Source organism: Micrasema longulum, unplaced genomic scaffold, assembly GCF_059751315.1.
Source record: "Micrasema longulum isolate JH-2025_06_02 unplaced genomic scaffold, ASM5975131v1 h1tg000669l, whole genome shotgun sequence".
NCBI classification, from domain to species: Eukaryota; Metazoa; Arthropoda; class Insecta; order Trichoptera; family Brachycentridae; genus Micrasema; species Micrasema longulum.
The window spans coordinates 80,464-106,929 of NW_028277865.1; the positions used below are offsets into that span (position 1 = coordinate 80,464).

At 36.0% G+C, this 26,466-nt stretch overlaps 1 protein-coding gene across 1 annotated transcript in view; it reads right to left on the reverse strand.

Moving 5' to 3' along the window:
- The window catches only part of LRP1 (LDL receptor protein 1), a gene marked incomplete at its 3' end in the record, with an annotated part of 184,689 nt that overhangs the window by 80,358 nt on the left and 77,865 nt on the right, over nt 1-26,466 (reverse strand). The window contains exons 10-28 of the mRNA XM_088229426.1: nt 25,723-25,948; nt 22,905-23,079; nt 21,153-21,290; nt 19,775-19,952; nt 19,105-19,359; nt 18,545-18,700; nt 15,503-15,750; nt 14,845-15,028; nt 11,851-11,939; nt 10,798-10,881; nt 9,384-9,471; nt 9,212-9,297; nt 7,465-7,610; nt 6,219-6,346; nt 5,998-6,079; nt 5,177-5,417; nt 3,031-3,276; nt 2,486-2,692; nt 446-650 (exon numbers count right to left, since the gene is read on the reverse strand). Of these exons, the coding sequence (XP_088085552.1) occupies nt 446-650; nt 2,486-2,692; nt 3,031-3,276; nt 5,177-5,417; nt 5,998-6,079; nt 6,219-6,346; nt 7,465-7,610; nt 9,212-9,297; nt 9,384-9,471; nt 10,798-10,881; nt 11,851-11,939; nt 14,845-15,028; nt 15,503-15,750; nt 18,545-18,700; nt 19,105-19,359; nt 19,775-19,952; nt 21,153-21,290; nt 22,905-23,079; nt 25,723-25,948 (3,162 nt within the window). The remainder of the gene's footprint in view (nt 1-445; nt 651-2,485; nt 2,693-3,030; nt 3,277-5,176; nt 5,418-5,997; nt 6,080-6,218; nt 6,347-7,464; nt 7,611-9,211; nt 9,298-9,383; nt 9,472-10,797; nt 10,882-11,850; nt 11,940-14,844; nt 15,029-15,502; nt 15,751-18,544; nt 18,701-19,104; nt 19,360-19,774; nt 19,953-21,152; nt 21,291-22,904; nt 23,080-25,722; nt 25,949-26,466) is intronic.

The following is a 26,466-nucleotide window of genomic DNA, read 5'->3' on the forward strand; positions in this document are numbered from 1 at the left end:
ATTTAAACCTTATAAATTGTATACATGGACAATGTCCGTTAATAAATAAATAAATACTATCGGAATTTACATACAATAACGAGGCACTTAATCAACGCATTATTTCTCTAAAATGCCGACCGTGCCGTTTGTATAAAAGGAAAGCCAAGTTTACTAAGTGCCTTAATTTTAGTGTAAGGTCGCGTAAAGATTGTAGGTAAAGAAGCCCAGCCAATTAACATGTGCATTTAACATTGATAATTTATTGTATCTACAATAGCATAAGGTTCTCGACGTCGGCAGTTTATGTCAGAACTTCGAGACGAGAACCTGACTTGGGAGGACGCAAAGTGACTCTTTGTGAATACCATACGCTCTAACTAGGGAGCGGACATGGAATAATGATGATGATGTACTATAACTGTGTAGTTATAGTGATACATAATACTGTGCGAAAAGGTCTTACCCGTCTCTAGGATCCACGGCGATGGCTCTGGGGCTCTCCATGCCCCCCGCTACGAGGGTTCTCCGGAAGCTGCCGTCCAGCCTGGCCACCTCGATCTGGTCCAGATTGCTCTCCACCCAGTACAGATTCTTGGCTATCCAGTCCACGGCCAGGCCCTCGGCTGTTGTTAGACCAGTTTGCACCACGACCTCGATATTACTGAGAGCTAGAAGGGAAAATTTATCTTAGTTGACGTGTATTTCGAGTGGTTAGAAAACATTGCTTTTAGCAATAAACCCACCAAACTGTATTTATTTTGCAATATTAACTATTTCCAGCAACTTACAAATATATAATAAAATATAATACATATGAATAATATACCCTGGAGTTACTACAACTCAATTTGGGTCCTAAGTAGTAGTAACTTTTTTTTAACCTTTCCCTTACTTTCCTAAAAATCTCCGCGAGATTTTAAATCGTAAAAGTGTAATATTCATCGGCAATTGCTTCAATTATTTATAGTTAAAGTCAAAAGTGATGATATTTTTAATCCAATTGCTAAAAACATTAATTCATCCTCTCAATGTGCGCAAAAGAACCGCTTCCAATAAAAGCTGGGAAGCTAATAACGCAGCTAAAGGGCGTCTGGGAGAAGTACATGAAACTTTGCTGTCCGCGCGTGTGACGCATAAAAATTGTCTCTCTCTCTCCCAAATATACCCGTATTATCGAGAGTGAGACGTAAAGAGTGTGCGAGACAATTATGTATTAGGATTACTCTTTTACACGAACGCAACATGCGACACGTTGGTAAACTTTCTATTGTATCGGTGATATCTCCGATTTTTGATAAAACGCTTTTTATGTTCCCAATAAGCAATCTGTTTTTGCAAGATTTAGAGACGGTTTTGAATTACGCTATTATTTAGGTAGGTAGGTTTTTATGTATAGTTCATTTTGGCATCAATAATTAATTATCTGTTTTTAAATCTGGAGATTTCTAAGTTTGCTTCTAATACCCCCTCGTAATATCACAACAATATATAAGCCAAAAACTTTTCTTACATTATAAATATATAAAAACGCTTTCAAGAACGGAGGAAGTGATAAATCTAGGACTAAGGGAGATAAGGTCGTTAACATCACACGCTACACAGTCGGCAGAGCAACGTAAGCGAAAAACAGTGCATTGTGAGAAGGTTTTTTAAATATTTTTATATACTGAAATGACACCCAAATTGTTTGAATCCTTCCGCTTTTAAGATAGTGGCGGTAACGCTGTTTTGCCTATATAACTCTGGAAGGTTTATTTTTTGGTGGCGAGCTAGCGTAACCGCCTACATTGTTGTCGGTTATGTTGTTTCGCTTAGCTAAAAAAAATGACGTCAAAAAGTTTAAACGCTAAAAGCCACATATTTTATTTTTTTACGAGTGGAATGATGCCGAGTACTATCAAGAAAACTATAATAAATTTTGTTTTTTTTGTTGTTATAATGTTGTTTTCTTTTAATAAATAAAATAAATTTAAATAAATATCCTTAAATGTGGCAGGTGAATTTTATGGAACTATGATGATTTAACACTTGCGCAGGGGGCAATAAGGCACACTTTTCCTTTAAAAAAATGCAATTTGCCAAAAGTGTCGCTTATGTTGTTCTGCCGATATGGCTCGACATATTTATCTCAGTAAGTAAAAATAATACTGAATTTCAATAAGGTTCATGATCCATGTTATTTTAGAAACCTAATGTTGATTGTGGATCGCAAAATAATAATTAGTTAGCTGTTTTTGCGTCATCACAAGATAGCTCACTTTTTTAACTGTGAAACTGCCCGTTATCTATCATGGCGCCAAACACCTATGAACACGCTTATGCGCGATTTTCAATCCTAGAAAATGCGCTGTGAAAACAGGAAATTGCACAAGATCCTGTTGTAACAGTTATTGAAATGCAAGTTTAAAGCGATAATTTACATGGAAACGCTATCGACAACGCTACAGCAATATCGACAAGATCAGACGTGTCTTGGTAATGTTTAAATAAAAAGATCACTTACAGCCGCCGATCATAGTTCCCCTGTAAATTTTGTCATCCAAAACATCGGTCCAGAAGATCAGATTGGCCTCGGGCCACGTAGAATGGTAGAAGTCCAGGGCTATGGTGTTCTTCAGCGAGGAGATGAGTGCCTTGGTGTTCATGCTCTGCAGGTCGATACCGCGGAGCTCGTGGCGGTTACTAAATATCACGTACGGTATCGCGCGATCTGAAAACAACAATCATTTTCTTATTTATTTGTCTCAACGTACAGTTGGGTGGGTAAGAATATTATTGAATCTAGTCAATTAATCCTGATCCTGAGGTATTAATACTTAAAGTAAGGATGGGTAGGTAATCAGTATACATTCTGCTTTGTTTGTATTTGTTGGCACTTATCCAAGGTTTCTTTAAATAGGGGTGTTGTCATCAAGGACGGAGTGAATGTAATTTCAGTACCTAAACATTTAAAGGGGTTGACACTGTCCATGTGCAATGACCTGTGACCCAACATAAATTGTAAATTTTGGCCACTCATAACTAAGTTAACTTCTAATTGTGACTTACCTAAGCTCTTGCAGGTGAAGCCGTCATCGGCGAGGCGGTACCCATCGAGACAGGCGCACTTGTGGCGCGCCTTGAGGTCCTGGCACACCTGCGAGCACACGCCCCAGCGCCCGCACGGTCGCGCCGGTTCGCACGTGCGCCCGTCGCCTGCCAGCCGCAGCCCGGCGGGACACGCGCACACGCGGCCCTCGGGCGCATTGTGGCACACGTGGGAGCAGTCCAGGAAGCGCGAGCACAGCTTCTCGTCTGCGAACAAATAAAGAATATGAGACTGTTTCTTAACCTTACTCTTTGAGATAGGGGTCAGTGCTATATAAGCTCCTGACGTCACAGCGACCTGTGTAGATCTATTGTAATGGGTTCCAGTAAATTAGTTCTCGGCCTCCAAACTCAGATCTTTAAAGAGCCTGGCTAGAGAGAGGATGAGAGTTTTCATTCTGATATCTTATTTTTTTATATTTATTCTACAAAATGTAGAGAAAAAAATACGATCATTTCAGTACTGTTTAAATTAAAACATGTCCTCATTATTACAATAAAACACTAAAAAAAACTCTGTTTCAATTCAGAAGCTGATGGGTCCACATGGACACTGTGATGGATCGTTGTGGACATATCTGCGTTTGATATTTATCAACTCAATTGTAGATGGATATAAAGAGGGTACTTTGATAATTGGAATATATAATACTTAGAATAATATATGTATAAGAACATATAATACCTACAGAAATTATTTTTTTTTTCCTTAAAATCGTTTTTTTATACACATGTGTTGTGTATATTTCCATAATCATATTACTTATATAATAATAATAATTATTATGGATAACTTATATAGCGCCATTTTCGTAATATAATACCTCAAGGGCGCTTTACAAAGTGATTATATAAAGATATAAATTTAATTTTAACTTTTAAATTTAAGAAAAATAATGTACTTTTTCATATTACTTTTCCACCACATGCTAAGAATTTATTCAAATGATTTAGAGAACAAGTGGGTTTTAAGTTTCTTCCGAAACATCACTTCACTCTCACAGTTTCGGATTTCTGCTGGGAGAGCATTCCATGCCGTAGGGCCTGCGACCGCAAATGCACGTTCGCCGAATTTAGTGCGCTGTTTGCGTAGAGGTATAATAACTTTTCCTTTCGACGTAGATGTAACTGATCTAAGCGTAAGATGTCTGTCAGCTAGTTCATCTGGAATGCAGAGTTCCCTTAGATATTCTGGAGCAGAGTTGTGCAGTGACTTATACATAAGCCAACAGAGTTTGTATTCCACCCTCTGCGGAAAACGTAGCCAGTGCAATTCCCGAAGTAGTGGAGTGATATGACTGAATTTAGAGATTCCAAAAATAAGTCTCGCTGCGGCATTTAGTACAGCCTGTAGGCGAGTCATTTTATTCATTGGTAGACCTGCGTAGATACCATTACAATAATCGATTCTAGACACTACAAACGCATTTATTATTTGACGGGCGGCATCAACTGGCAAATTTTTGCATATGCATTTAATCTGCCACAGCTGGTAAAAGCATGAACTTATCGTTCTACTAATTTGAGCGTCAAGAGAAAGGTCAGAATTAAGGATGACTCCCAGTAGTTTAACGGTGGGTAAAGCGGTACTACTTACATCGGGTAGTGCCGTATCCTGGATCAAATTCTGTCATCTGGCTGAAGCAATCCATAGTTTTTCCGTTTTAGATGGATTAAGTGTTAGTCTATTTTCAGCCATCCAGTTTCCTATTTTCTCAATGCTGTATATTTCGCAAATATATTGTCATGGGACATTTTTTCATTTTGATTTGTTGTTTATTAGAGTACCTACATATTACTTGTTATACCTGTGATGTAAAAGCCCTCTGGGCGTATATAGCAGGGGCGAACCGTGTATAGAAGCGATTATGCGCAGCTTACCATTATATTTGAGTAAGACTTATATGAGTTATGTATTAAATTAATGGATAATATAACTACACAATATAATATATCACAAAGTTATGTTGTTTGAGTAGATTTCATAGATGAGAGTTGTTGTATCACACAGAACCACAGAAAAAATTGCAATTTCTGTTTGTTATACATGTCTCACATTTTAAAGTAAAGAAGCTGATATCGAATTGACAAATTTCCTATTCCTCACCGCATCGCATGCCCTCATCACTGCCATCGGCGCAATCGTCGATCCCGTCGCACAGGCGTTCGGGCATGATGCAGCGCGTCGCGTTGTCGCAGCGTCGCATGGGCGCCTCGCACGCCGCCAGAGAGTTCTCTGTCACCGCCGCTGTCACGTGATCCGGGGCCGACGTGGAGGTCATGATCTTGGGACAGTTCTCTTCGTCGGAAGCATCGAGACAGTCCACGCGAGTGTCGCATCTGAACTCCTAAACATAAAATAAATTGAATGATTAATTGAAGTGCTCGGGCGATTGACAGTTGGATTATTTTTATTTGATCCCTTAATTCCCAGCTTATTTTTATGAAGTCTTTTATAACAAAACATAAGAAGTTTTTATTTCAATAAACTAATAATAATAGGGGTTTTTTTATGAAGAATACAGTTCTCTGTAAGAAATAGAACGAGAATCCTGGACGAGTGTTTTCCACTCAGTCTCGAAAAAAAATTATAATTATTCTTTGATATAGGCCATCTTTTGTTGGTGTGCCTTTATCTCTTGTACTGCTATTTTTCTGCGTTCTCCTTCTTCTTTTAAAAAAGGATCCAAATGGTACATATATTATTTTATTTGATTACAAGTCTTCAAAATGGAATGTCAAAAACCAAAAATTTTGAATGCTTTTGTTCAATACAATAGAGCTTAAGGTCTTCTCTAGAAAATTAGTACTTTGAGGGTAAAACCCATGTTTATTCATTACCCACTGGTATGTAAGACATGTGTTATGCATGTATTGAATTCACGCTAAAATCATGTTAAACATGTGCAAACCACATGATATACACACCTGTCTGATGCAATTCTTATTACTGCACTGAAACTCGTGCGGTTCGCAAACTTCCTTTCTATCCGCCGAAGATTGATGGTGTCTGAAACAATAAAGAGAGATTATGTATTTTTTCAATTAGTCAATATTACATCACTGTATATAAACTAACTTTTTGTTGTATTTTATTCACTGATTTTATTGTAATTATGTAAAAGGTTCATGGAACCGTAAATACATACCTGTTATTGTGACTCGGTGCAAGTATTTTGGTGGAGCAATTAGCCTCATCGGAACCATCGACACAATCAACAACACCGTCGCACTTGTTTTTCAGTGGGTAACACGCATTTTGAGGAACACAGGTTATCTAAAAAAATACAAATATAATATTACGTATGTACACATGCTTTGAACACATTACATCAGATGCATAATGAGATTTTATGGGTAACTATGCCGTGTGTCATTCGCACTCTTTTCCTACGTTACAGATCGCATTACAGTGTCCATCATCATGGTTGATGTTCGTGTGTCGTTCGATGTGTCGAACCGGGTTGTGGTCACGTGGTAGTATTGTGGACTCACGGACCAAAGGTCCCAGGTTCTAATCCCACTCTACCACAACTCGATTTCCATTTTTTCACTAATGAATTTTAGGAAATGATCTGAAAATTTAAATACTTGAGCAAATAATAAGATATACTATAGATATACTATAGATATACTATAGATAACTTAAATATGTCTCTTTTATTTACTTTATTTACTTTAACTTGAAATAGGGCACACATAAACATATTCTTATGTGTGCGTGTGGGTTTAGAGAGTCCGATTGTCATATTTTTTTATTATGTTGGTTTACATTAACATATGTTAAAAATGCTTTTTTTCGCAGGACTTTTTCAGTGTACAATTCAAAATTTAAAGATATAGATTACACAAACATCACTCTGTCAGATTTAAAATTTACACTAAAAATGCATTATGTAACTTAGTAGACATTATAATAATAAATATGTACATCTCCCTTCCCCTCCTTATTCTTTCTTCAAGCATTCTTGTCCTAATCCCGCCCAATTTACAATAACTTACTGTTCTTAAAAAAATATACAAAAATTCTTTGATTATTGAAAAATAATTACGAGAACATGAAAATAACATTTTTATGTGTATAAACTTATATGTATTTATTTAATATGTCATATATTTTCTTTACTAACTTTGTATACTTTGTGGAAATCTGTTATAAGTTCTGAGTTTATACACTATATCTGTTTGTTTACTATGAATATGTATGTAGAACTGTTGATTTCCCAAATAAAATAAAATAAAATACATGCCCCTGAAGTAAGCAAATTTTCAACTGTATTTATTGTTTACTTTGTCTGTGGCAGCCGCTAAGGTTAGACGTGTTCGGCGTACCCGGCGATTTTCGTCTTGGCGATCCAGAATGCCTCTGTATGATAAAAATATGGATAGACTCACCATCGTCTTGGGGTCACAGGATATTTCGGTGCAGCTCTTCTCGTCCGAGTTGTCCCTGCAGTCGTCGTGGCCGTCACAATAGTAATCGTTGGGTATACAGTTGTTATTGTCGCACGTGAACTCTGTCACGGAACACTGCGGGTATTCTGGAAGGAGATTCAAATTAGGAGATTCAGGAAAGTCTTGTGCATTCAGACATCCTAATATGGTCTCAGTCGGCCTCGTGGCGTAGTGGTCAGTGGTGGTATGCTGAATCTTCTGCACTCCCTACAGAGTGATTTATTTAAAGATTTTTTTTGTTTTAATGTGACGATAATTTGATTCGTATGTTGGCCACACTGATGATTGAACATCAAATGGTGTATAAAACTGCTTCAAAACGTAAATAAAACTAATACAGTTTAAATTTATTTCAACAAAGAGGGAAAACATTTTTGAGAAGGGAATATGGAAGTCTAGGCATTTAAATATGAATAACTCCCTGGGAGAGAATTCAGCCACCCTGCAAGCATTTGGACATACTCAAAACATTGTTAAACAAGTATATTTCGGTTACTGATTTCATCATAAAATGTAATAATCACAATTTATTTCTCATTAGTTAAATAACAAAATATTAATTTAGCCATAATGTTATTGTAATAAAAAAATGTGTCTAAATTAAATAGTGTGTTGTATGAACAAATTATGTCATCTTTATTAGTGGTGCAATGTATTACCAACTCTATGGGATAGAGAAGATTAAGGCTATAAAAAAAGGATAGTGGAGCTAGGTAGAAGTAAAATGGATTCTCTCATTTGCCCAAACCAATATTCCAAACTTCCAAATATGCAATATTCCAAATATGCCAAAACAAATGTATAGTTTATGTTATGTTTTTGTTATTTTATTGTACGTTTTATAATATAAACAGTATAGATGTACATCAATGAAATAGTCGAAAAAGTATATCTGTATATTAAAGCTTCTTTGTTTATTCTCGCATGCAAAAATATTTTTAAAAAGTATATTGTTAAGTGTCCTCGGCACGGGTAACCCCAGTAAGGTCACATTATTTTATTATTAATCTTTGGTTATAATGGAAAATAATAATAATAATTGCACCACAGGGCGTTTGCCTACCATGCAAGAGATCTCGGATTCGATTCCTGAAATATTTGGTGTTTTTACACTAGAATATTCCTTAGTCCCTGGACTGGCACCTTTTTTTTATTTTTTTAAATTTATTGAAATCTTGTCATATACACAATGACACAGGCCAGAAGGCCCGATTACAGTGCTCAAACACAGAACACCCAGGCTTGAGAAAAATCACATAAACGTTTTGTGTTCTCCCCGGGAATTGAACCCGGAACCTTCTGTTTGTGAGTCAAGCGTCTTGACCGCTACACCACGGTGGTCGCAAATATTTTTCTTTAATGAAATGGACAAAGGAAATAAAAAGTGCAGTCAGTAATACAACATACTTAAGAAAGAAGTCGAGAGTTGTATATAATTATTTTTCATGTAGCACAGACTGAAAACACCGTATATATATTTTTAGTAATAATTTCTATATTATTATGTTATACTGAAAACATTTACTAATTAAAAATAAAATAAACTAAGACGTCACTCCCCCTATTGTAAATATATGTATGAAATATTACTTGCTTATATTTTTTTCTGAATAAACTTAACAAAAAGAAAAAGTATAACTCGTCTTTTGTTTTTATAATAATTCAAAACGTTACTGTAAAAACTTACGGCAGTCGCCATTTTCATCTTCATCAGACATATCAGATAATCCGCAGTCATATTCCGAGTCACATTTCCAAGCCAGGGGGATGCACCTGAAAATTTTCAAAAAACAAAATTGTCATCTTGGTGGTAAAAAGTACAGCTACACATAAATATTGATTTCAATGGATAAAATTACCTTCCAGAAACTTGGCAAGTAAACTGAGTACTCGAACAAGTGTTGTTTTTGCAGTGTTTAGGAGCTTCGTCGGATCCATCGGTGCAATCTGAAAATATGTACAATATAATTTTACGCAAGACCAAAGCATCAGTACACAAAATGCACCATATGTTGCAACGGGGGGGTGTAGTGCAACAGATTGAATCGTTTAAGATATATAAAATCGATTTCCTGCAAGAAAGTACCGAGGTCAACCCTATTGTAATGGACATTAGAACAGATATCCAGAAGCTAAGATGCAGACACCAGGACGTGTACATCGACTGGATACGGGGACCCTGCGGAATCCTTAGGGAAGCTACGTTCAAGAAGACAGCCCCTAATTTTGCCGATTTCCCGCTCAGCTTCGCCAAAAGGAAAATAAGAAGTAGAACCCTTCAACTCTGGAACGATCGTTATTTAAGTGAACCAACTAAATGTTTTTCCCTACCATTTTCCATGCCTATGATTTCAGGAGAATGCAGAATGCTGGCTATGAGCTCACCTAGTTGCTTACGGGTCATGGTGGATTTATGAGCTAGCTGCATCGCTTCAAGCTCTCCGAGATTGACAGCTGCCCATGTGACGATAAAACTCCTCCAGATGTCCCTCACCTGTTGATGCATTGCCCCCTTTTCAGCTTTCAAAGACAACAGCTGGAGACAAGACCTCTGCGACATCCCATCGGTGATAGGTAATAAAGAACTCACACGAGAGGTAGCATCATACATGGTCAATATAGTACAGGCAATTGGTAAAATAAACCAAAGTAGGGAAGAAAATGCCGAACACTCTTCTAGTGGAACGGAAAGCCTGTTGACTACTGCCGACAGGCCGGCTTCTCCTGAAGAGCTTTCAGTGGTTTCCTCTCCACACGAGCAAATGCTGAGAAGTTCCTGATTGGCCCACATTAGTATATCCCTCCTGATCCCAACAGTTTAGATAAATTTAAAGAAATTTTATTGCAGGAAAATCCACTATTGAAATATAAACCTTGTATATTATAAGCAATGTAAATAATAAAGCAACTCCTATAAAAAAAAACTTAATAGTCACCCATATGGAGAAAAACCACTCTGCTATTATTGACCACGAACTTAGCTACAGATTGCAGCAATACAACGGGCCGTAAGTACTTGCGTGGAGAATTGCGAGCGCAAACCGAAACCAACCATTACACATTTGTTGTTAAACTAAAAACCAAAAATTTGGAACAATTTTGCAGTGGCATTTTCTGCATAACGTTGTCTTATCAAGACAAAAGTCCATTAGAAAATAAGGACAAGACAGCCAATTACCCGCTAATTTAATTACATCATTGGATGTAGACATATTCTTCACCCGCCCGGACACAAAAAACAATATCATAATTTGTTTTAAACAAATAATTAACCTTTTTCTCCATCGCAGACCCAGTAGTTGATAATGCAGCGGTTGGTGTCGCACTGAAACTGGTCAGCACGGCAGACACTGTGCTCTGTAAAACAACAATACTCGGTCATTTATTTATTCATTATAAATTTACTGCATAAAAAAATATACCTTTTTAATACTACGGAATCTATATAAAACTCGTTGATTAGAAAATGAATACAGAGCGTCCTCTGGTTAGGATAGCCTCCATCTAACATGGCTCAGCCTGTTCTAAGATGGAGATTTTTATGTTTTTAAGTATAAGTAGTTCTAAGCTAAATAACAATAACTAAAAAACAAAAAAAAACTACTTAATTATAAATGCATAGCTTATTAAATATAAGAATAAGTCAGATTATTTATTTTATTTTATTTTATTTGGGAAATCAACAGTTCTACATTCATATTTATAGTAAACAAACAGATATAGTGTATAAACTCAGAACTAATAACAGATTTCCACAAAGTATACAAAGTTAGTAAAGAAAATATATTACATATCAAATAAATACATATAAGCTTACATATAAAAATGTTATTTTCATGTACTATGTACTGTAAATATTTGTCAATAATCAAAGAATTTTCAAATATTTTTTAAGAACAGTAAGTTCGGGATTAGGACAAGAATGCTTGAAGAGAGGATAAGGAGAAGAAGGGAGATGTACATATTTATTATTATAATGTCTACTAAGTTACATAATGCATTTTTAGTGTAAATTTTAAATCTGACAGAGTGATGTTTGTGTAATCTATATCTTTAAATTTTGTATTCTACACTGCAAAAGTCCTACGAAAAAAAGCATTTTTAACATTATTTTTAACGTTTTACTTATTGGTACATGAAACAGGTGGTATCGTCTACAAATCCAGGCTGGCACATGTATTGTTATTAAACTAAGTAGTTCTGTACAGTCAACTATTCCTGTCATAATTTTGTAAAGCAGTAGTTGGTTTCATTCATACTTCACATTGGCTTTATAGAAAACTGGTTTATGAATACCATTTATGAAATAGTAACATCAGTAATTACCGCAGATGCCTTTTGCACTAACATCCTCGTCACTTCCATCATTGCAGTCGTCATCACCGTCACAAATGTATTTCAGGTTGATGCAGTTTCTGAAATCAAACAAATTATTTATTTATCAACTTATTGACAAAACATAATTAGGAAAAGGATGTTATTTAACTTCGATTTTATCTACAAAGTAAAAGTAAATTTTATCAAAAGTTTTCTGTATGAAAAGCAAAATATGCATGGAATTTTTTCTTCTAAACAAGTTTAATTATACGTTACCAGCGAAGATACTTTAAATGTTCACGCAAATAGGATGGGGAGGCACTAATAAGTCGATATTAAAACCTCTCGAATCTGCTCAAAAATCAATCATTAAAATAATTTTTAAAAATCCCTTTAGGTACCCCAGCGTCATGTTATTTGAGGAATTTGAGATCTTAGATATAAGGCAATTATATATTTTTAGTAAAATAATATTTGTGAAAGTAAATTATTCTATCAAATCCCAAAAGGAACACTCCCAGACTACCAGAAGTCAAACTAGAGGATGGGTCATGGGGTCTATCACAAACTCTGAATTCAGGCAAAGAAATTTCAGGTTTCTGGGCCCAAAATATTCAATATGTTACCCAAAGATTGCAAAACCATGACCGGATTCAAATTAATAAATTTGAAAAAAAATTGGTTACTGGGTGTAGGTCGAGAAAAATCGGAAAATTTACTTAAAATACATTCCTACATAATAAATTAATATTGTTTAACTTTATAGTAAATTAACAAGTAGGTATGTCCGCTTTAAAACAGGTTGTACCTAGTTAGGCAGACTAGACATGATCCAGAGAAATCTATTACCTCAGTGTGTATGTAGTAGATAAATTTATTGTTATTTTTGTTAATAAACTTTGATTATTATTATTATTATTAAAAATATACTCGTTTTTGTACACAAATATCGGTTTTTCTTTTACACAGTCGAAGATAACTCTGTTAACTTCCCATTGTAATTCCTGACGTCACCGCAACCAGTGAAGATCTATTGTGACGGGTCCCAGTGAATAGTTCATACCTTCCAAGCCCAGGTCTATAAAGAGCCTAGCGGCTACTGTGTGAAAGGCGAGAATTCGCATTTTACTAAATCTCCCCCTCCGAAAGCCCAGATCCGTAAAGTATCGGGCTATTAGGTAAGGGGCGAGTTCTTTAAAACCCTCAGATTTAACCAGTGGTCCCCCGTGGATGAGGCTCCTTTTATGATGTAAAGCATCACATTCACATATAATGTGCATAGGTGTTTCCTCATCTGCACTGCAGAACCTACATTTACGAATAAGAGAACCATTACTCTCATTTAGTAGGAAACAAAATGTTCGGATAAATAACTATTTATCAACCAGTGTTGATGTTACACCGGGTGTACCTCAGAGTGCTCACTTGGATCACCTGCTTTTCAATTAGTTTATTAATGATGTTGCTAAATCATTTTCTAACTCTCGCTTTTGGTTCTTCGCGGACGACAACAAAATTCTCAAAATAATTTAAACTTTACAAGACTGTTTTCTTGCCAATCGCATAAATCACATTGAATCAGTCCAATGTCGGTTGCTTCGAAAAGTAGCGTGGATGCTTGGACTAGAGAGAGGTAATTATTCTTATGCTGATATAGAGTCAATGTTAAATTTCTAGTCTACAAGAACGTAGAACTAATATTGATTCCATTTATATGTTCGGCATACTAAATGGTATAATTGATGTTCCATCATTACTGGGACAAGTAAAATTCAATATTCCGACTCGTAGAAAGAGAAACAATGAAGTACTGTTCATCGATCAGCATGGAACAAACTATGGTGTTAATTCTCCAACGACCCGTCTTTGTCGTATTGTTAACTCAAGATAAGATCTGGACTTTTTTGGTTTAAGTTTACAGCAATTTAAAGGAGCACTAAATAAATAGTCCAGATCTTGTCTTGATGTCTCTTATGTTTGTCAATACTTCTTTTCTTATTTTTAAATGTTTTAAACTATTCTTTTATTGTAATATTTAAACCCTATAAATTGTATATATGGACAATGTCCGTTAATAAATAAATAAATCTAGAAGTTTCGGAAAGGTTCATTCTAGAAAGGTGTTTGTTCAATCTGCAGTGCCCTGTAGGGCTCTAGTGATAACCCTCACATGATTTCGGCTGAGCTTAATTAGGTCAAAAGCAAACAATTGATATACTGTGTTTTTACTTATGATTAATTAGAGTTTTTTTCCAAATTTGCATCAAGTTGATAAATACTATGCTGCGTTTAGTGTACAGATGCAGTGCCCTATGCACCATTGAGTGCGGAAAGGGGATGATGATACATAAGTAACAAATACAAAATATTCCATTACGTAAACACAAAAAAAAATCCCCCATATGTGGCCTGTGTGTGGGTACACATTTAATTTTAAATTTCAATAAAGGCTACTATTGGAAGAATACGATAGATATCAAGTGCTAATACTAGAACACAATTATAATTATGCATATAATAATATTCAAGTATATGCTATTCATTAAAAAATATGCCATTTAAATCTGCTCTTTTAATTCACAATTTCAACAAAAATTTCAATAATTAATCCATATCATATTGTCCTTATGAAATTAATTCTTCCTAGAGGGGTCTTAAAGTTGTGTACTATTTATTTTCCTGTCTCTCGGCAATTTGATATCTGCACATGTCAGCACTTTGGCATTAGTTATTGAAATGTTTTAATAGTCATTTGTTTACACACAGGAAACTTATAATTTAATTTCCACACTGTCCTTAAGATGATAGTAGGTCATATGACAGCGGGCATCGATGTTCTGGTGAATCCTACAGTACATTCAGTGGGTTTTATGCACACTAACTTTGGAATTAAACTTATGAGGATTTAGAAAATTTTATCAGTTGGTAAAGCTCGAAAATTGACATGTAACTTTGTTATTTGGAAGGTTTTATCAGAACACCGACTAAATACAATATGCTTACCCTGAAGCGCACTGGAACATGCCTTCACCGCACGTGGAAGGAGCGGTATAGTTGGTCATGTTGACGCACGCCCCCCCAGACTCGTCCAGCGTTCGGCCGTCTCCACACGCGCAAATCGAGCCTTCCGGAGTCGCGAGGCAGAGTTCCGGGCACGGGACCTTTCGCTCCGAGCATCCATTTGTACCTGACCCAAAGAGGAAATAAATAGACTGGCAGATAACAGACAATAACTCGGCCACGCGCAAAATTCATTAACAATCACAGATAACAAAATGGATTTTAGAATCTTGTTATCATCAGCAAAGCGAAAGAAGTCAGAGTTTTTGATTGAGTCACCAATTGATATGATTATGATTAATTAAGGTCTAAAATGTATTAATCTTTACTTATTTTCTTTTCTATTTTATAATTAAAATGTTGAGTGAAATAATTGCGATTATATTTTGTGTCAATTACTATAATACTTTATGTATTTCTTAACCAAATATTGTAAGAGCCTTCTGGGCGTTTATAAATAAATAAATATGTACGGAATGATTTTGAAGAAACAGGCATTTATCCGAATTAAGCTTTTTGTCACTCTGAGCAGGCATCCCTTCATTTTGAAATGGTGACCCTACCCCCGCGGGGACTCCCCCCAGAAAAGGAAGGCACTCACCAGTCTGGGACAGGTGACTGTAGACCTTTAGCTCGTACAGCGGCGGGCTGTCGAGCGCGAGCGTGGTGAGCGTGTGCGAGCGCAGGTCGAGGCGGCGCAGGCCCCCCCGCTGGTACTCCCCCCAGAACAGGAAGCCGGCGTGGTAGGCCAGTCCGTAGGGATGCGCCACGCTCGCGCCCTCGCGCACCAGCGCGCGATCGGTGCCGTCTAAGTTGGCACTCTCGATCTTGTCCAGCATTACGTCACACCTGGGATTTTCATTATTTTATTTGGTTAGTTGCCGAAAAGAAAGATACAAAAAGGATGATATATTATAAATTACAAAGGTGGGATCGTAGTATTTTTTTTTGTGTTTTTTTTTGGGCTTGTTGATACACCATTTGGAGATGACAGAAGACAACTACAAAAAGCTTCGATGCATATTTTATGTTTTTATTTGTTTACTTAACTTTTTGTATATAATGCTATAGTCCTAAAAAATATAGCTTGATTAGAATGACAGTTGTCAGCAAAAGTGACGACATAACTTTGTAGTAACGTCTAAGGAGTGATTTATATTGACACATGAAAAATCATTTGTATCTGGCATGTTAATTTACTTTTTTAATACAATGCTTAAATCAGCTTTTAAACTAAAAAAAACCTAATTATTAACGACGTTCTTAAAAAGTTACATCATTTTGCAAAAACTTTAGAGATGGGACAAATTGATCAACGTAAATTGATAGAATAAAAAAATAATAAATTTGATGTTGTTCATGAAAAAAGTATGTCTTATTTTTTTGTGAATAATTACGCTTGTTTTTGCATCAATCAATTTTCGGAAATAGAGTTTCATGTTTGCATGAAAAAACTGATAAAATCGATTTGATCGGTACATGATCAGTGATCAGTAATTTCCCATCACTAGTGACATTAGTTTGGCAGCTGTCATTTCAATCAAGCTATATTTTAAGGACTATAATTATTTGTACATTGGCGGGCTTATTGCCAAATGGCAATTTCTTCCAACCAACCAATTAAGTAACAGTTTTATTTCTATAATTTAAATTACAATACATGTTTAATAGAAAATAAAAAAAAAAAAACCTAAGACACACAAAAACAGAAATAACTGTATTTGTATATAAATGACCTTAAATCAATACTGTGTGGAAGGCAAGAGTTTACATTTTATTAAATCTCCCCCTCCAAGCCCAGATCCGTGGAGTATCGGGCTATTACGCAGGGGGCGAGCTCTCTAGCATCCTCAGGTTTAACCAGTGGTCCCCCGAGGATGAGGCTCTTTTTATGATGTAAAGCATCACATTCACATAGAATGTGTATAGGTGCTTCCTCATCTGACGTCTGACATTCATCAATCCGGATAATGAAAATTTTACTCTGTATACAGGAAATGCACGATTCACCTCGAGCACTGTCCTTGACCCTTAGGTCAGCTTTACAGGAGCCACCCGCCCGAAATAAAAATACGCTACAACTCCTATGACGGGAGTCACCCCCTTGAGCGAATTGTCATGTAAAAAACGCAGTAACTTTCTTATTTTTTTCCATAAAATGAGACTGTTACTATCATCCATCGAAGAAAAAAATAAACCTTTCTCATAAACAAATAAAAAAATACTCGATAAAACAGATTTCCATTTAAAAAAACAGAATAAAATAAATAAATTTTCCATTGACATATTAATACAGTTACAATGACAGTTTAGAATTTTAACAAAAATGCCTACCTGTGTCATGAAAACATTTAAAAACCTTTCAGATAAATATTGTAAAAAGAATTGTGTACCTTTTGATTGGTAAATATTTCTTCATGAGTAATGAACAAAGCTTAAAATACTTAATAATCAAATACAAATAAATTTTTTTGCAAACTTAAAACTATACCTAGCGGCGCAGTTGCGAAGCTCTTCTTAGTTACAGGGATGCACTGATAGGAATACGTTTTGAAATATTAGAAATGTGAGTTAATATTATCTTTTCATTCTTAAAAATCCAGTGAAAAGAAATAAATGAGTCAAAATTATAAGAAATTGAAGAAATGAACCTTATTGGGATCCACTAAAAACTAATGTTAATTGTTGACATTAAAATACACACTTTTTTTTATATACCAAAAATGAGTACTCTTCAATTTTCGGTAGCATATGCATGCTCGTTGAATGCAGCCTTGGTATAAATTAACTATGGGTACGATTTCGCGTCACTACTTTTTAAAATATTTTACTCTTTAGGCCATGTCTATGAGGTTGCGAAATATGTGGGTACGCATGGGTCAAGTATTGTCACAACTCCTACATCCTTTTACTCAAAACCACTGTTCGCCTCCCACCTCAGTATCCTTTGATCACCCGCCACATTAAGATCTCGTGTCGTACATCGCGCATTTATTTAGTTGAGCATCATAAAATGTTGTTTCCACCAACCACCATTGTTAAGCTCCAGATCGGGGCCTGCGATCGTGTTAGTCGGATCCGGCAAGTCCATCAAAAACGAGGATAACGTTGGTGGCATCCCTTTTTAATCCATCTCATTTGCTGGGGTTGTGATCTATTGACACTGCATACTGCATAGCGAGGATACTCACTTCGTTCGCATTAGATTGCCAAAAAATACAGTCCACTTAACATATTCGGAAAAGACTTAGAGCTCCGCCGCTCGCTGGCCCGTTCCAGCTCCGTCGCAGGAAAACTCTTTTTCCTCCCCATGAATGGGGCAATAGAGCCGCATGAGAATTCGTTTACCCATCACCATGTATTATATTATTCATCAGTCATTCCATGTCATTCAATGTTTGAAAAATGGCAGGCCCGTTCATTATCTCTTTGATAACAAAATAAGATAAGCCCAGAGTGAGAAAAGTGGATCTAAGTAATCTACACACTGTGCGGTGACTGAAAAAAAGTGATGGAGAAAAGAAATGTGCGGTTTTGCGAAACTTATGGCTTGTGATCAGCACCCAGCTTGTTACACTTGCACTGATGCGTGGCCGGCAGTTAGGTAGTTCAGAGACTAATCTATTAAAGATATGTGTCTCACCAGTAAATCCGACCAACGAGGTAGTCGATAGTGAGTCCGTTGGGCCAGTGAAGTTTGTCCGTTGCGAAGATGGCGCGGTGTGAACCGTCCATCCACGCCCACCTGATGCAGCTCAATTCTCGCGCCTTCCCGGGCCACTCCGTCCAGTACATCAACCTGGAAACAAGGTCGGAGATTCACCAATATGCGTAATTTTTAATGGCAATTTATAACAAAGATATGATGAGGATGCCGTGCTTATGCGATTCATACTAATTATTATTATCGTTACAGGCAGACAGCCATTGGTAGTGCTTTTTGTGTGCGTTCTACTTCCTTCGAAAAAGTATTTAACAGTTTTTTTAATTGGTTGACTAAAATGGAATGGACAACTAGGATTGGCAATTTATTCCAGCCCGAAACCACCCTGTTGGAAAGGGGGATTGAGGTGCAATTGGGGACGATAGAGCTGACGGTTATGACCCTGTAAATTGGTGTTGTGATTTGATTGATACATCTCACACAGGGGGCAGTGTTTTTGCTCACTAATCATATTGGTACGGGTCTTTGTCATAGCCTACCCTTTGGCGGGATGCAGAGCGATAGAGTGCGGGCTGGCCATCAGCGCGTCGCGCACGACGGTCCGGCGGTGCTGCATGTCGGCCAAAGGCGCGGCGCTGATGGTGCCGCGCGCCTCGTCCGTCCAGTACAGCGCGCGCCCCATCCAGTCCACGGCCAGCCCCTCGCAGCTGCCGAGCGAGCGCGCCCCGTGCCGCTCGGCCGAGAAGAGTGTCTCGCGCCCTGTGCCGTCCACCCGCTGCCGCTGGATGCTGTCCCTGGAAAGAATAATTGCGTAAATAAATTTCAGTTACGTATAATACACCAATTCCCTCTTATGATTTGTTCCTCAAAATTTATAGAACATATGTTCGTCCACTCCTGGAGGATGCCTACCAAATCTGGAGTCCCTAGTTTAAAAAGGACAAAGTTGTTGGAGAAAGTCCAGAGAAGAGCAACTAAAATGGTAGTTTCTCTAAGAAATAAATCATACGAGGAGCGCTTAAAGGAGCTCGGGTTAAGTTCACTGGAAGAGCGCAGGCAGCGTGGTGACTCCATCTTAACTGAGCAATATAATGTACCCAAGTTGAAATCAATGTTCACTATGAATGAAAACCGCCATCTAAAAATAAAAATATGGAAGGAAAGCAGATTAGTAAATTTTCACTCATTTTCATTTTAGCTATCACTCACCTCTGGACGTCCGAAAAGTAAATATAGTTCTCCTCGAGATCGTAGTCCAGTGACGATGGCTGGCTCAGGTCGGTAATGGGAATCATGACTTGGTGGACTTGCTCGGGAGATATGGAGATGGCCTTGATCATCGCAGGGCGGCCCTTGCCGTATATGAGGAAGCTCGGTTTGGTCAGCACTGAAAGGAAGATGCAATCATTTAGTAACAAACAGCATTTTTCAGAAATATTTGTGGACTTATCTACTGTAGTAGATTATGTAAGAAATTTTAAGTCACCCTCCACTCCATACAGCAACACTGGCAATACATAAGCTTTTATTGCTCTTTATCTTGAGCTTAGACTCAGATCTCGGTTGCACGGGAGTTTCTGCATTTTAAAAAGGTTGATCTCGCAATTTCAATTCAGGTCTTTATTTTAATCCGGATCCCACTCATCATTTAGCCAGCATCCTAAATATTTAAAACGGGCAGCCTGTTCTATCCCACTACCATCTATAGTGAGATGGATGTTAATTAAAATTAATGTATTCTGAAAATTTCTTTTGTGCACAGTTTAGAGAACAGAATGTATCTTTATGTATATAATTTCTCTGTACGTGTGATGTCACTGAACTACTTCTAAACGGCTTAACCGATTTACGTGTGGTTTTCAGAGAAATGTAGATGTTTGCGCTGTGCGTGTTCGTAAATGTGAAAATCTTCAATCTAATGTGTAAAAAAGAAGTAAAGAGCATAAATGTTTTATTCATCGATCTACTAGGGTTGCATTCGAGGAGAATGCATTGACAAAAAAATGGAAATATTTTGTGTATAAAATTTTTTTTTTTTTAATGTTTACAAACAGCATTTGTTTTTTATGGATCTCAATCAGATTCTTTCCTTAACTTCCTTATAATTTCTATCCATTTATTTATTTTTACTAGATTGTTGGTAATACTCAAATAATATTAAATTCAATACATTAAAAAAAAAACGTATTCCCACATAAGTACACCCCTCTGTTGGTGAGAAGACCGGAGTTTGACGTTTTCAAAAAGAATTCCATATTTGAAAAAATGTTTATTTTATGTTTTGGAATTCAACCATGAACAAGTACCAAATTAAATTTAATATTTGAATATTAACAATTTTTAGTTTTGAAATTTAATCACAAAGTACCTAGGTACCTACTTATCAATAAAAAGTATTTTTCCGAGGCAAGCCAACGTTCGGGCAGGACAACGTCTGTCGGGTCAGCTAGTACTATAATATATTCTAAACGACTTCTAACCAGGAAGTAATAAAATATGTGATGTAAAACAATATGATCGATGTCGAAAAATATGGTAAGCTGCAAATGATCACTCGTGTGAACCATTCGCCCCTGCATATACTAACCTTTGCATTGGCCGTGTTCATATAGTGTGTATCCCGGTTTGCACATGCAGTTAGCGTACGGTTGCATCGTCACATTTCTGTACCCGGGTATACAGATATGAGCGCATCCTCCATTGTGAATCTTGCACGGATGTTTCACTGAAAAGAGAAAATTCAATACTTTCATTTTTACAACTAAATACTTTAATTCAAATAGCTAAAGATGAGTGTTTCGGTTGTTTAAAATGAATATCAGTAACAGTTACCGTTTCACAAATTAAACTGTTACTTATAATGAAGAAATAATCAGGATATGAGAACGATTTCCCACTACCACTCCCACACTACCAGAAGTCAAACTAGAGGATGGGTCATGGGGTCTACCGCAAACTCTCAATTTGGGCAAAGAAATTTTAGGCTTCTGGGCCCCAAAATATTCAATATGTTACCCAAATATTGCAAAACCATGATGTTCACGCAAATAGGATGGGGAGGCACTAATAAGTCGATATGAAAACCTCTCGAATCTGCTCAAAAATCAATCATTAAAATAATTTTTTAAAATCCCTTTAGGTACCCCAGCGTCATGTTATTTGAGGAATTTGAGATCTTAGATATAAGGCAATTATATATTTTTAGAATAATAATATTTGTGAAAGTAAATTATTCTATCAAATCCCAAAAGGAACACTCCCACACTACCAGAAGTCAAACTAGAGGATGGGTCATGGGGTCTATCACAAACTCTGAATTCGGGCAAAGAAATTTCAGGTTTCTGGGCCCAAATATTGCAAAACCATGACCTGGATTCAATTTAATAAATTTGTAAAAAATTGGTTACTGGGTGTAGGTCGAGAAAAATCGGAAAATTTACTCAAAAACATTCTTACATGATAAATGGTATAAATTAATATTGTATAACTGTATAGTTAAAACAGGTTGTACCTAGTTAGGCAGACTAGACATGATCCAGAGAAATCTATTACCTAACTGTGTGTGTAGTACATAAAGTAATTGTTATTTTTGTTAATTAATATGTTATTATTATTATTATTTCTCTTCAAAGGAAACAAAAAATAGTGTGATTCTGGGCGAGAGTGGCCCGGGTTTTTCCCACATTACTTTATTTGTTTTTAAAACAGTTTCACAAAGTAGTTTAATTGATTACAACAGTCGTGATGCGATTAAACAAGATTATGATGTAAAATTTATATTTTAAGCACTGTTTTTGTGGTTATTTATTATAATAAAAGAAATATAAAAGAACTTTGCTATTAACCACTTATTTTTTATGGTTTCTACCGACCGGTTTCAAAGCCACACAAGCTTCTTTATCAAGGTATACTTGACTCATGAATTCTATCCTATTTTATTTTTACAGTGATTACTAAATATTACATCGATACATTTATTTATTTATTGACGGACTTGTGCAGTCCATTCCGACAATGGTAAATACAATTTCTTATAAAAAATACAGGCACTAATCAAATAAAATACACCATAATTAAATTACTACTTCAAGACAAGATCCGGTCTAACTTAGTGAGTTTTTAAATCTATAAAGACTTACACCAAAAAAGTCCAAATCTTGTCTCGAGTTTACAATACGACACAATCTAATAAGTCAAGACTTATTGTCATGTTGTTCATTTAAAGATGGGAAGTGTGAAGTCCTTCAGTCGACTCCTGTCTAGTTTTGAAGATCGTATCCATCTCACTTCACACTTCGCATAGTTGGCGCTTTAGATATATTGATCATGATCAGCTTACCGTCCGGCTGCCTTTGCTTGTGAAACACGTGTACGGTGTAAGGGCGGGAGATGTTATTGTTGATGAAGTTGTGGTCCACGGCGTCTCTCTTGTTCAGTCTGATGATGGACTGGTTGTGCCAGGATGTGACAAACAGACTGGACTCAAACACTGTCACGGAGTAAAGATTTTGGACCTGGAAAGAAAATCAGCAAATGGAAGAATTGAAGAAATTTTGGTGTTCAAATGTGGGCGCTAAATCCAGCTAATGACGTAGATATGGTCGGGTTTCTGGCACAAGTTGGTAAATACATTTTACTAGTTGCGAGATATTGCACATTTAATGCATGCGTGTTTTGACAGTTACGGATCTTGGGGTCATCTATGAAAGTAGATTGACTTTTCATACTCATGTCGACAGAACATGTGACATGCACTGAAGACGTTGGGTTTTATTCTCAGAACCGGCGGTGATATGGAAACCGCACGAGGTGGGATATTCCCTCATGTTAGAGAGGGTTCAGGAAAACATTCTGAGGTATCTCTACATGGGGGAGTATGGTAGTCAACCGTGACTCTATTCCATCTAAACTAGCGATGATTCATTCAAATGAAAGTAGTCGAATGCATTCAATTATTACATTCATTAGAATGAAAGTCTGAATGCAGTAATTCATTCTAATGCATTAGTAATTAGACTAAATGAATGAATTAGTAACTGTGCCAGATAAACGAATTAGTAATTTCCAAACTAATGAATTCATTCGAATGCAAATAGACCAATAGGTGTGCGTAAAATTCAACTATTGCAAATAGACCCATGGGTGAGCTTTACACCGAATGAATGAATTAAGTAATTTAGTAATAAGTCATTACTAATTTGTAATGACGTATTGAGCACTAGGAGACGTGTGTGAAGGTTGGAATAAAATGCTTTTGTTTTTTTGTAGTTATGTCAGCACAGATAAAGGATAAAGTAAAGGGTATTAGTAAAAGTGTATATTAAATAATAAAATGCATCATTCAACAATAAAGTGATGTTTGTTTATTTGTCTGCTGCTAGCTTATTTGTGTACTTAACAATAATAAAATTGATATCAAATCCGTGCGATCTGAAATATTAACACAATAAAAGCTGATTGTAGTTTTACATGCGTGACCTAAACAACAAACATGAAACAAAAATATTTTAATTTTCATCCTTTGTTTGACAGATAAATATTAGGTTATGTCAAGTAATGATAACCACGGACTATAAGTATACCCATGTAAATATTTCTAAATACCATAAAGTAAAGATCATGGTTTAGATTATTATTGCCATAGTAAAAAAAAAACAAACTGACGTACCTATCTATGTAGGTTTATAATTGTTTGCTTTTTTAATCCGTAATAAGGGGTGGTATTTTTTAATTTTCTAACTATATTTCCAAATGAATGATTCATTCGATTATTTAATTCATACAATTACTAATTTTTTTTTATTTTTTTTTTTATTTTTTTTTATTTTTTTTTATTTTTCCATACTGTTACATATTATGCATGTATTAAATTACATATTTTATACATTATATTTATTAAACATTAGAAGAGAAAAAGAGAAAAAATACATATTCTAAAAATAAACATAGCCTTAAATTTGGAAAAAATGCCCACAAAGACTTAAACGTCTGAGTGTGGGCCATTCCTTTCCTAATCCTTCGATTGTACAAATTGCACAAGAATGCATCTGTATTTACCGCAGAATGCATCGCAATCCGAGAAGCTGTCAAGTACGCCTTAAGCTCACAATATAGCAAATTCTTAATTCTGTCGGATTCCTTGAGTTGGTATTCCCGGGAACGAAAAAGTGGACGCGTTAACAAAGAAAGCGGTCCACTCCGGGGATCCTGCCTATATTAATTTACTACCACTAGGTGATCTTCTTGTTATGACGAAGGAGAAACAACTTCGCACATGGCAAGAATATTGGGTAGCCTCCTCCCAAGCCAAGGGTAGACATCTTTTCCAACGGAAGCCAAATGTAACAGAAAAGCCTTGGTTTTCCACAGTGATTCTGAACAAGTTTGAGACATCCTCCATATGCAGAATGCGCATTGGGCACTGCTGCAATGGTTCTCACCTGTTCAGAATCCATGTCCGGGACTCTGCCATTTGCGAATGTCAGCTTGACGAAGAAGATTTAAACCATGTTTTTTTTGTATGCCCCATAAATGATTGTTATTCTGATTTCCTATTCGACCTCTCTGATATTAATATTCCGTTCCCTATTCATATTCTAACTCTCCTGTCCCCACCCAATAAACGTGTATTTAAAATCCTATGTAAATATTTAGTTATAAATGGTGTAAAGCTGTAAACATGTTCTATTATTATATGTATATATTATATTGAATACTAACATACTAACTTGTATGTATTATATTACTAACACATGTATAAATTTGTAAAAAAAAAAACAAAAATACTCGACACTGGCCAGAACACCCGAGTAGAGATGTGAAAAGGCCATGAAAAAACGAAGAAGAAGAAGAAGATTAGTAAATTTGGTTGATTATTTCCATCTGTAATCTAAGCATCAAAATCATTATTTTTAAAGTGTCGAAACCAATCTCCGCATGTTTCCGACAGAGCACGGTCGCCGTAAGTCTATGTGGTTAAGCTGCAGGTTTTTTCGGAAAAAAGTCAAGCATTAAAATTACCCAAATAATATTTTAAAAAAGCTTCACAATAAAGTTGGCTGTAGTATTGGCCGATATAAAAAGGCTAACACCGTATGTGGAGAATCAAGCCCCTATATGTAGAACATAAGGTATAAATTAGAATTATACAAACTTACAGGATGTCCTTTCTTCACGGTCTTTCTATTAGCTCCGTCGTAGTCCACGCGTTCTACGAAGTCTAGGTACGTGTCCACCCAGTACACGTGTTTGGAGGGAATGTCCACGGCCACCCCGTACGGATACACTATCTTCTGTTTCACGATCGGCACCCGGTCTGTCCCATTTAGTCCACAGCGTTCTATCGCCGGCGCTGAGTGACCCCATTTTGTAAAGAACATGATTCTGGAAAATAGTTTTAACGTCTTTTACTATAAAATATATAAAAACATAATGTGTCCTCACTAAAGCACATTATATTTTTAAAATTACATATTTTTTTGTATATATTATTTTCATTTATTTTTTTTGTTTTTTTTACAATACGAGGTAAAACCGAGTATTAAAGAAAATAAAGGATAATTATATAGCAATGAAATACATATTAACAGTAAAAATAATAAACAAAAAATTCCAGTTTTTTTTTACAATATAAGAGGAAAAACAGAATATTTAAAAAAATAAAGGATAATTACATAGCAATGAAATACATATTAACAGTAAAAATAGTAAACAAAAAAATCCCACAAAGGCATGGCCTGTTTGTGGGTATACAAAAAATGTTTATGAATTTTTGCTCCTATAATAAATAGACAGTTTAATATTTTTGTGTAATATAAGAAAGAGAAAAGAAAATATTCTATAAAAGATTATTAGGTTTTTCTTTTATAGAAATTAAAAAAGGAAATAAAAAATTTAAAAAA